The following is a 12,249-nucleotide window of genomic DNA, read 5'->3' as shown; positions in this document are numbered from 1 at the left end:
TACAATCAAAATTCATTTTATGGGAGCTTTTATTATTATTATTGTTATAAAGAAAGATTTTCTTGCAAAAGAAAGAGGGAAAGAGGCCTTTATGAGCTTCCACCAACCAAGAAAGGGAAAAATTTATGGCATTTCCCTCTTTCCTAACTCTGTACAGTTCGATTGATTAAAGAGGTCACAATGTCACATAAACACTGAGAGGTAGACTGAAAACCAAAAAAGAAAAAAAAAAAAAAAAGTTTTAGCCCTTAGAAGAAAAACAGAAAGGGCTAAAATCTTTAGATTACAGCAAAAAGAAAAAGAAAAAGAAACTCATACACACATACACAAAATACATTATTCACAAACAGCAAAAAAAGAAAAAAAAAATAATTAGTACTCCCATAACAAACCTTGTTCAAAGCTATTACTTATAGTATTTGTCACTGTCATTTCATCAAACAGACATCCATCGCCATAACTATCCTCCAAGCTCTGTACCCATGGCGGAGGATATACCCATCCATCTACAGAGTCGACAAACACAAAATCGCTGCTTAACTCAGTCCACTCGTAACTCGTCCCTAAACTCGGTAACTCCACGATCTCACTCAACTCTTCCTCTGACCCTGTCGACAAGTCCATCGCCGATACAAGAGATGATAATGAAGAAGCAGAGGCCGAAGACATTGACGGAGATGATGATGAAGTTGTTGTTGTTGTTGCTGAGTCAAACGCTTTTTGGTCAAATTGGTCCATTTGTGCTGCTTTAGCTGCAGCGGCTTGGACGTCACGTGGAGCAAGTGAAGCAGGTCGGGGAAGTGAGTTAGCGAGTTCAGGAAAGTTAAGAATTGCCGAGTTACCTTTGATGCTTAAAGCTGCAACATCATGTGCTCGAGCTGCCATTTCAGGAGTAGGGAAAGTACCAAGCCAAATGCGCGATTTCTTGCGCGGCTCGCGAATTTCTGACACCCATTTACCCCAGTTCCGCATACGGACGCCGCGATAAACTGGGTGTTTGTTTGAATCACGTATGCGCTTGATCTTTTTAGTCGGTGATTCTGCGTCTAGGGTTTGCTGGGTTTTTGAAGAAGAAGGTGAAGCTGGCGGTGACGAAGAAGAACTGCTTTCAGTCTCTGAATTTAGCGTTTGATCACTCATTTCTTTTAAAAAGATGGAAACTTTAACCTATTAAAAAGCTAGAAATTTCTGCCTGATAAATGTTCGACAAAGGCCAGAGAAAGGGTATAATGTTACAAAAAGATTTGATCTTGAACGGGAGAGACCGAGAGAGAGAGAGAGAGAGAGAGAGAGATAGAGATCGGGCAAGAAAGAAACTCAAGCGTTTGTTTGATGCCATCATTTCCCAATGACTCATACAACACTTATAAGCATAGAAGGAGTAGAAGAGGGAGAGCGTGGGACCCAATCAAGAAATGGGTGTCTGATAGACCCTATGGTACATTGTGTCCCCTTCTCTACTTCCACGCAACCCAGCCCTCCTTCTTTATTATTTCTTCTTTACCCCCCCCTTTCTTTCACCTCAGTTTCACTGTTCATTTATCCCCTTATCTATCTTCATCCTCTGCCAATTTCCCATTATATTAACATATCATCGTTCTGCCCCTGTTCTTTTGTTTTCTTTTGGTTTGCAGACCTATGCCAAATACAGCTTTTCTCTCTATATGCATAGCTTGGTTGGTGAAGATCATGTTATATAAATACTTAATTATAAGATGCAAATCTTTAATAGTATATAATAATAATATATTCATACCCAATTGACCTATCTATCTATCTACTACTATTTACAATGCAATCTTTATTTTATTTTATTTTTTTCTCTTTATTTTAGTTCTTGGATCGGTGGCTGTATTACTTTTCTTTTCCCAAAGTATCAAAACTAGGGTTTTCAAATCTTTTTCAATTAACTGAGGCTCTTATTTATTTGGTCCCCAACTCATTACTGAAGCAAATAGTTGCAGAAGAAGAACTCTCAAACACCTTTTTCCATCGGACCCATATAATCAAGTGCTGTAGCTGATTTTGTACAACAAATTTCTAGTATGTACTTATTAAGGTGAAGAAATTAAAATATATGAGATCAACAGAGAAATTAAACAAAAAGTCATGCATGGCTGCTTACACATTTAGCTACATATATTATAATATTATATACGTATTTTCAATTCAATTATTGGCAGGTATCCATCTATCAATTTCCACCTATGCAATTTGGTGCAATAAATAAATAATTAAATTGTTTTATTCTAATGATTTTTACGTGCTAAAGTTTTAAAACTAACTGATTTGACTCTAGCAAGCTGTTCATTTAGCTTCTACCGCTAATACATTTATATGCAAGTAAAATTATTGTCAATATCACCCTTTCACACGTGTAAAATCTTGAGATTTTCTTTCAATTATTGTTCAATTTTTACATGCATTAATAAAATTAAATGCACTGTAAAATTTTTAAAACTCATTTTCTCACATTAATTTTGTGTAATAAGAATTATTTTTTTGAATATTTACATTGTATAATTTTAACTGCATTTTGTGATGAGAATACAGTTGAATTGACATCAACAGGTTAAAAGTCTTGAAAAGGTAATTATTACTATTTAATTAGAAGACATGAACAGGTTATATTCCTATTTGCACTCCAACCAGCATTTTTCTAAAAGAGGAAAGCACTTATTTAATATCTTAACCATCAATTAATTAAACTAATCAACATCAACATGCATATATGACGAAGGTCCACGTGCCTCAACAAAAACGTTTTTCTTACATAGAGTTTAAAAGACTTCAAAAAGATTAAAAAAAAAAAAAAAAAAAAAAATTGAAAACAGAAGCTCAAGTAGTGGAATCACCTGCTATTGATAAGTCGCTAATGTTAATATCATCCTTCTATTAGCTCGGTAAATTGATAAAAATTATTGTGACCGAGAAGATTTAAATTTAAAAATCTCTAATTTTTCATTTAAATCATACCTAATTAAAAAATTAATTGTCTGAATATTAAATAACTTTTTTATAACATAGAAAATTAACTATTTAAATTTCCATGGGTTTAATATTTTTTTTTAATTCTAAATAAGTGTATTTTAAATGAACAAAATCTTCCATAGATCGCTAGGGTCCCAAAATTTATATAGCCAACAAACACAAAAAAAAAAAAAGATCTTGAAAGTGTCCAGTCACACGCGATTCATATCTCTAATACGGGATGGGTCCCCAACAAAAACCCCAAATGTCCAATGTTATAATACTTATTTATTTACGAAAATAGCTTACGGCTGTTAAAATAATTATAATAATTAATAAACAGTTAATTTTATTGGATATAAATCTAAGTCGTTCAAGCAATGCGCTTTCGAGACGTGTGCTTCAAAAAGTTACCACAGATGTTAAAAAATGCTTCTTTTTTATTTAGATAATGAAGTCAAATCCGTCTCCTCCACATAATATTTGAAATGTGTATAGTCTTGAATGTTCATCAAATCACATCATCATCATTGTACCCTTACACAGTTTTATCCATGATTTGATTTTATCTTATCAAAGTTTTAATTTTTTAATTTTTATCGTTTGTTATTTGACCATTTGGCCTAATTAAGCTTCGGATGGAGTCGGAAGTTACTATTAATTTAATTGAGACTAAAAAAAAATTAACCTATGTATGATTAAAAAGAAAGACGAAAGAACTAGAAAGGAAGATAAGAGTTGAAAAATAATTAATGTGAGAGCATCATATTATTTTACATATCAAATCGAATTATTAACTAACTTTAATTTATTATCACTTGTTCTATTTCGGTAATTATGAGTTATTTACTGTTGATGTCAATCAATTGACATGATAATGTTAATTTACATATAAGGACGTCCTGCATTCATAAATATTGGCATAATTTTGTATTCAAATACTTACTTGAAAATCAAAAAGGTAAATAGCATTCATAATTTCAAATACAATATCAATTTTGCAAATTGTTTTTATTTTTAAAAAATTAAATATAATTTACATAGATAAAATCAAAATAGATAATAATCATTTCTACCTTAAGTAAAAAGAATTATATTGAAGTACTTGCAAAAGAAAATTTAATTCTTTGTGCCAAAATAAAGTACTACTTTATAACCTATCTAGATGTGCTGTACTTTTTTTTTTTATTTTTTATTTTTTACTTTGAAAACAAAATTTAGCTAGCTGGACTGGACTAAGAGTTGAAACACAAGGGAATTGTGTGAAAGTACTTAAAAATGAATTAAATAATTTGAAGAACTATCTTTTCAAAACATTAAGTTTGGGTCCTATCACTTCGTATTGCAGTTCAGTTATTTGGCTTACATATGTATAAATATAGAAAGACGAAGCCTGAAGAACCAAGTATGAAAGCTGACACGGCATAAAATTAGTAATTTAAAAGTAATGATTTAGACATCTAATTTGGCCATCAAATCAAATTTAAAGATTTTTTTAGAATAGATAAAGATAAGGTTGCAAACAAAGAATTATTTATTTATTAATAATGAAGCAAATACATGAAAATATTATTATCAACATGGAATGCATTTCTCGTCGTTCAATTCCAGACAGTGCACTTGGAGAAGAAGTTAGAATTGTCCCATTAAAACCAAATCAGCTGTTCATTGATATTCAATTATTTGGACCCACAATACTGATTTTCAGTTTTCTCTAGCCTTTACTGTAATGAAATTTATTAATTAGCGGTGACGGGTTAGGAACCATTAATTGTTTCTTTTTGAACTATGGCTCTAAAAAAATAACATAATAAAAAATGGCAGAATACTGTAATATTTTCTGGTAATTATTTGAACAGAAGTGATGAGGATGTAATGACAAAATAAGAGAAGAGAGTCTGTTATATAATAAGTATACGTAGGCGTACAATTTAGATTTGATATGTACGACAGACATTGGATGGCCCGTTAAAGATTGATTGACCGTACAAAGTCACTGTTTAACCATTAACTCGTTCTTCAAAACCACATTATGGGTTTTTATCGAATTTGGCAAAACTGCCATCCGTATCTTTATACTATAACGTATTTATTCTCCTAGCAGCCACTATAAGCACAATCATTATCAACTCTAAGTTCGAACTTTTTCTTTGTTTTCAAAAAGAATGGTTTTCCCCCGTTCTTTTCGGGTCTAAATGTAATTACATTTAAAACCCTGTTTCGGATTATTTTTTTTTTAGGTCAGAAAGCGATTATATTAAAGTTCTTTGTAATATGTTGATTCTATGGCTTGATTTTGTGATCAAGTAAAAAATATAATGCACGTCGATCATTGGATCGAGTGTTCGAAAACTTTAACATTTTTAGAAATCTACCTCGATGTAATAGACTTTTATAACACACTCATAATAATTAGCTTGAAAATATTAAATAAAAATCTGACAAAACAATAGAATCTGATCAAGAAAACATCTCATTCTCTTGCGATAAGAAACAGAGATGCAAAAGATCCCAAAAACTCATTTACAAACAAGCTAAAAAGTTCACTGCAATGTTGACACCTTTCTTAACCAAATAATCAGCAAATCCATTTTTATGTTTTTTAGCCAAGTTGAATGAAATAGGAGTACAAACCAAAAAGAGAGCTTCCATTTTGCTAGTGATAATGTAATATTATAAATCAGTTTCGTATACCTTATTAAGTTGATATTGCTGATATGATGAAATTATGCAAATTGTACATTTAAGTTCAAAATAGATAATTTATAAATAAGAAAATTTCTTATTTTTTGACTTAACACTAAGAGTGAAAATGGATGAATACACTAAATTGGACGACATTATTTACTCCTTACATATAATATTTTATGTCGTCACATTATAGAAGTTGGTATAAATTTAGTCATATATGTAGCAGAAGAAGAAGAAGAAGGACGATTGACTTGTTTCAATTAATCTTTCTTGTCAAACTTGCAAACATAAACATGTACACATGCAAGGATACTGTATGTATGAGATAGTCCAAATGCTACAGTTGGCCTGTTTTTTTTTACAAGGTAGTTAATTTATTGCTTGGTGTGCAATTTAATTTATTGATGGTTGAGAGACAATCAACGCAAGAATGGCAAAATTTTGCAGACTGAATCATGCGGATTCACCGCTTAATTGTTCGTCACATGTATTGCCCATATCACTCAGTTTAGCACACTTATTTCGTATGTGTAAAGTGGGACCCAAAGTTCCCATACATTATACGTATATATGTACTCGTTCACATTAGTCTTGTACATTTGAAAATGTTGTTCTTGAAATATTCTTAATGGAGTCAAAGCTAGATAGATGAGGAAAATCATTAATTACCAACTGGGACTAATCTCTCGTGTATATATATATACGTGTCATCACATGCAGATGTACGTAATTATATAGCTTCTTCTTGTTCTTTTCATATACTTGTACTGGTTAATTCGTTTGAATTATATATGTATATGTATGTATGGTTATTGTCAATGACGATGGTTATGATGTGAATCTAAGGAAATTGAAATGGTAATCCATGCACGGTCAGTGGGGGACCTCTCATTCAATGGCTTATCTCTGTTTTCTTCTCTCTCTCCCTTTTTCTTTTTCTTTGCTTTTTTTCTTTTTAAGAACACACCAATTAGTAATATTGCTTATATACTGTGTGTTGGATGTTTCATGCTTAATTTTCAGTAAATTGCAAGGTTATTTAGACTCTAAATGCATTTGATTATATTACATTAAGACTTACCCAATGAAAGTCTTAATTTGAGTGTATGACCATTCTCTCTCGTGGTAATTCACCACTTCTTATATTCTTTAAATGAAGTTGCCTTTGATGTTTGAAAATGATTCAATTATGGGCTAATTCAAAGATTTCACAAAGATTTTTGTTTTTGAAAAAAAAAAAAAAATAGAATTTGCACTTAAATGATTCTTCGTGGGGGAAGGTATTGTCATCCAGTAACTAGTAAGCCAAATATTTTCGTGTTTTTCTATTAGTTTTGTGTGCCATATAAACAGTATATGGATATATTTGGAACTTACATTGGAAAGAGCAGTGCATGCATCAAGAACAGAGCAGAAACGGTGGTCACCCTGAAATTGTTATATACTCGACAGATGTAAATTGGTACTTCTATATTAGGTTTATGACTCAAATGAAAAAAGCCTGACCAAGGACAGACGATATCTGTTTATCAGCTAGAGCTAAAATGTCGGCACCATCCAACTAAGAAGCAAAGTCCAAGAAAATCAAACATGATAAGTGATATTTGATAACACTAGAAGAAATATGAGAAAAATAAAATGTTTTCAATTGATAAGCATGTGTATCAAAGAGAAATAAGTACATTTTCAATGACAGGAAGAACAAGAAATGAGTAAGAGCTCAGACAATTTGCTTATGTTTATTGTTTCCACAAGTCAGAAAATATAAAGAATGTCTCAATCTATCGGTTGCTGGGCAACTCAGAACTCATGCCTTTCTAGCAGATTCTTGTTCATTTAGATTTCTTTACATTGGTAAAGAAATTTAAATGAGGCGATTTTTAGAAACAGTACCATTACATATAGTGAGGTTGCTTTTTCCTTCTTATAATTTCCTTCTTTTAGGACTTAACACAAAGTCATCATCATCGTTATCGTTGATGATTCTCTTCTTGGATTTTAAGTCCCCGTTCTTCGATGCTTGTTGTTGCTTCTGAGAACTTTCAGGTTTAGTAGATTTAATTGGAGTTCCCAATCGTTGCATCTTTTGCTTTCTCTGTTTTTTCTCATATGCCTTTTTTGCTCGCTCAGGAGATAGCAAACCATGTTCCATCATCCTGCAAATTAAAGTTTGTCATGCCTTTCAAATTGTTTGGCACTGGGCTTGACGAAAATCAAATGACTATTAATATTGCAAAACAAAGACAAAATATGCAGCGTATCTAATGTGACAAATATTTGCAGTCCTTTTAAAAGGCAGTAATATACTTCTGTTAAAGATCTTTCCATTGAACAGATGGGAGTACAAAAAACTCTTTTCATGGCTATGGGAAGTAAGGTATCTGAAAAGTCTATATGAGTTGGTCAACTTATTTCACATTCTCGGTAAAAGATTACATCTATAACACAGAAAAGATACCAGCAACAAATATGAAAAGAGTTGACTCGCACTCATTAATGAAAGAAAATGGTCTCAAATAAATTGCTTATTAGCATTTCAGGTCATGAATTTTATTCTTCATTCCTGTTGCTTATAATCTGTATGCTCTACCCATGTTTCGGACAAGTAACCAATGTGGCTGAGTTTCAACAATGTATGGCAATTCATTGTAGTAATTAAGCTTTTAAGTTATAAAGCATCTGAATACCATTTTTCAGATGCTCCAGACCACCCAGCCTATCATGCATGACCTTATGTGGAAGATAATTTTGGAATTCTAAATTAATCTGACATAGAAAGCAACTTATCGTCAACAGCCAACAATAATCTTATTCCCTAATATTTGTTTGAGCAGATTGCCTGAGGCCAAATCAACCCTAAGATAGGGTTGGTTCAAGTTGTGCATTCTATGCAAATGCATGGTAACAGAGACATCACGTCAAGCTCCAATATGTTCAGGATTGCTACAGCACTCAAGGAAGGCAAAAGAGATCAGTTCCAGTAAGATTTTGAATCTAAAGTCTAGGCATGCCCCAAAATGTTCTGCCTTATTTGCCTTACTCAGGTGACATAGATCTTGTAGCAATTCACATTGTGTAACTGAAGCCAGTACAGGGATAGAGTGGCACGTGGTTTCCTTCTTCTGAAGCTGAAGATTTTCTCTTCCAAAATATCTACAAGTATCCTCCTCTAAATTTTTAGGTGAACCAACCACAGGGATTTGTGAATACATATGAAAAAGGGGTCTGGAAGAGTGGAAGCAATAATAAACCTTAATGTCTTCATTCACCATAAATGGAAACTCATAACTCATGTTATATGTTCTTCTTTTTGGTAAAAAGGAAAAAGAAAAGAAGAAACTATACTATAAAAACAATTTTATCAGCATGGTGCTAGAACATAACTCATGGAGACATGGAAAGTTTTCAAAGTTATCCTTAAATTCTGAACAACTACTAATCTTTTTCCCTTAATACGCTGTTCTTCCTATCAAGTTTTCCAAATCAAACTGATATGAGCCAGAGCTACAAAAATCTTGATGCAAGAAAAACCGTACGGCAAAATTTAACAAACTGTAATGGTCAGAACAAATTCACAATTGTCATGAAAATTCCCCAGGGCCCAAAAAAAGGCTACTGCCACACTCTTTCTTAAGTAAGATGTGAGTAACCTTTTACATTTGCCTGAAGGATTGGGGAAAAATGGCCTAGAGTTGGACGGGGTGAATTCTCTCAAATTGTTGTCATCCTGCAGTCTTCATGGTGATCCTAACTAGGCCATCTGCCATTTTGTAACCGAATAATTGGACTATATTTATATATAGATATGTATATATATATATTGTATTAAGATAAGTTCTCCACGGTGGCAAATGAAGGAAAACTGGATTTAGCTTTCTCAAACAGAAAATGTAACTATAAATGATAGGTATGAGAGATATGACTGAAATAACAGAAGAACAGCTAAACGATGAACACACCCCTGAGATTGGTAAAAATTGACAATTTCAAACTCTTCATTCAGAAGTAAACATAAAACTAATTTTCATTAAGGATCATTCACTTCTGGGTTGTGTTTCATTGCGGACGACAATTGACACTTTATTCAGCTAACACCCAATCATCATTAATTCAAGGATTTAGCAATGCCTCGAGATGGACCTTTCTTTTTGCGTTGGGGCACGGTGGTTTCGAGGAGATTGGTGGATGTCTAACAAAAAGAGGTCCTTTGATCGTCTTGCTGAGGTCAAAGAAACAGCAAGGAAGATCCTATGCATCACTCCATCACAAGCAAGCACATGAATACAGGGTTACAACTATACAAAGAAACATTTAAGCCCAATAGTTTGAAGAAGTGGACACATGGTAAATTGGGAGCAATATAGCTCAAAGGCATATTTAGATTGAACCTCAAACTACAAAAATAAGCCATTTTCAGAAAACTTGAGCTGCTCGATCAACTCTTACATATGCCACGCTGACAGCACTAAGTTAAGTATCAACAGCTGTTTGCATATAGTTCGACCTATTAACACTGGATAAGTTCAACATATGGGAAACATATAAAGATACAGGATTGACAGCGCAGGACTTTCACAGACGTTATTTCCTTCTAGGATAATTTTTCTCAGAGATATTAGAGAAGGCAAATAACATAAATCAACAAAGGTTAAGCAACCCACCCGTTGCCACCACCTTTCCAGACGAAAATAAGATCAATGCAAATATTAAGATTCACCCCCAACTTTACAGGTACATAACAGAGTTATTCACTAAAACGATGCGCCTTGCAAGAAAAGAAAGAAAACTCACCAAAATTCCGCCATCTCACTACTTGGTATTTGTTTTGACAATGATTCGTAAAATATCCTAAGGGGTTCTCTCTGTAAATAAAAAGAGTAAAAAAAAAGAAATATTAGAATTATTGTCGTTTCATCACATAAACATTAATCAAAAGACAAATTTCCAGGTTAAAAACCTCTTCAGGAGGATCATATTTCTGGCCAGGCAAGGAGTAGACTTTCTTCTCTCTCACTCTAGTAGTAGTTTTTGTTGTGGTCTTTGATGTAGTGGATGCTGTTTTTGATTTTACCTTCAAATTAAATTCAAACGAAATAGACGTCAAAACTCATGAGACCCAGTATGAACTTAATATGAAAAGGGAAAAAAGTTGGATGCTCATTGTAAATCGCACAATTTAGTACAGACTAATCAAATTGATACAGAAGACCATTCCCAAATCAACCAATTCATCACAGATTATAAATAATAACCTTCCTAAATACCATATCCCAATCAGTTAAATAACTCAAATTTGCTGCAGATAAAACGACCAAAAGCTTAGAACCTCAATTCTCTGAAATAAAATAAAAAGGGATCAGAACCGAAATACCCAGATAATCAAATTGAGAAACCTATTACAAAAGAAACACAATTTGATCAAGAAATCTCAAACAAACAAACAAATCTAGAAAAAGGTAGAAGCTTTAGAAATGGGCACCTCTGTTTTAGTGACAGTGGATACAGGCTTTTTATTAGAGCTCTCAATCTTCTTATTCTTCAAAGAAGAATCTACCTTTATCTTTGAAGAACCATCTTGATGGATGCTGGACTTGACCTTGGCCACAGTCTGCTTGCTCTCTGTGGCCATGTCCCTCTGCTCCTGAAAAACTCTCTTATCAATCAATCAATCAATCAAAATCTCTGTTGTTCTTTTCTTTGCAATTGATCTCGTCGATCATTCATTTATTATCTTCTTCTTCTTATTTGATCATTAGTTGGAAGAAAAATCTGTGAAGCTGAACATGAAAAAAATAGAATAAAAATTGAAGAAAAATACATAAGAAAATTAGGTGGATAAAGAAAACGGGTGAAATTTGCCGTTTATTTCCGTTTAACTGCTTTTTAGATTGTCTAGGAGTCGATTTACCTACGCATTACAAGGTTGTACCTTTGAGGCAGAGGCTGATCGAGTGAATTGGGGTTGTTGAAGTACTTCTAAGACAATATTACACATATGCCCCCATCGATTATGACGTGGATAAGCTTCAAAAGACGGTAAAGAAGGTTAATTACGGTCATTAACAAAAAATTTCATGTTTGGATCGAGAGGTAATGGTAAAAGCAATGCCCAGTAAATGCAAGTATCTCCCTTGGGCCTTCGGATTTTCAGCTAAAAATAATCAATATGAGATGTTTTAGAAAGTGATGATCGGACGGTGAGAAAGGCAGATCTAAAACCTTATCGTGAGGGCATGCCCTTTTTAGCTTCAGTTCTTATCATACGTTTTTTGGCACTCATTTTCACGCGAAGAATCGACCTCCGACGCGTGTTGAACTTACTTTTGCGTTGACTGCCCTAAACTCTGGTCTAATTGGGTGAGCAAATTTTGATTTTTTTTTTATTAAATTTTTTTTGTCACATAAAAATTCTTAACTCCTCAATCAATAATTTAATTTCATTAATATTTTTTATATTGTGGTTAAATGGTATTAACATTTGGTTTATACAGTTCAGTCTCATAAGTAAACCATCTATGCTCAAAAGATATTATTTATAATTTTTTTAATATAAAAAAGAGGTGTAATCCCAGCAAATGCACTTTTTAG

General features: G+C 32.9%; 2 protein-coding genes across 2 annotated transcripts; both read right to left on the bottom strand.

The window, feature by feature from the left end:
• LOC105638199 (dehydration-responsive element-binding protein 3) lies at positions 1-1,354 on the bottom strand. Its single transcript, XM_012221968.4, has one exon. It carries the CDS (start codon positions 1,138-1,140, stop codon positions 373-375), a length of 768 nt encoding a protein of 255 aa, XP_012077358.1. The 5' UTR covers positions 1,141-1,354; the 3' UTR covers positions 1-372.
• A 5,932-nt stretch (positions 1,355-7,286) lies between these two features.
• LOC105638198 (uncharacterized) lies at positions 7,287-11,534 on the bottom strand. The gene is made up of 4 exons (XM_012221967.4): positions 11,141-11,534; positions 10,619-10,732; positions 10,453-10,523; positions 7,287-7,817 (listed from the first exon to the last, which is right to left on the bottom strand). Exons 1-4 carry the CDS (start codon positions 11,288-11,290, stop codon positions 7,586-7,588), a joined length of 567 nt encoding a protein of 188 aa, XP_012077357.1. The 5' UTR covers positions 11,291-11,534; the 3' UTR covers positions 7,287-7,585.
• Positions 11,535-12,249: the final 715 nt, after the last annotated feature.

The sequence above is a fragment of the Jatropha curcas genome, chromosome 8, assembly GCF_041381405.1.
Source record: "Jatropha curcas cultivar XTBG-Jc1 chromosome 8, XTBG_Jcur_1.0, whole genome shotgun sequence".
In the NCBI taxonomy this organism is placed as follows: Eukaryota; Viridiplantae; Streptophyta; class Magnoliopsida; order Malpighiales; family Euphorbiaceae; genus Jatropha; species Jatropha curcas.
Note: the sequence above shows the minus strand (reverse complement) of the source record. Positions and strands in the feature narration are given on the sequence as shown.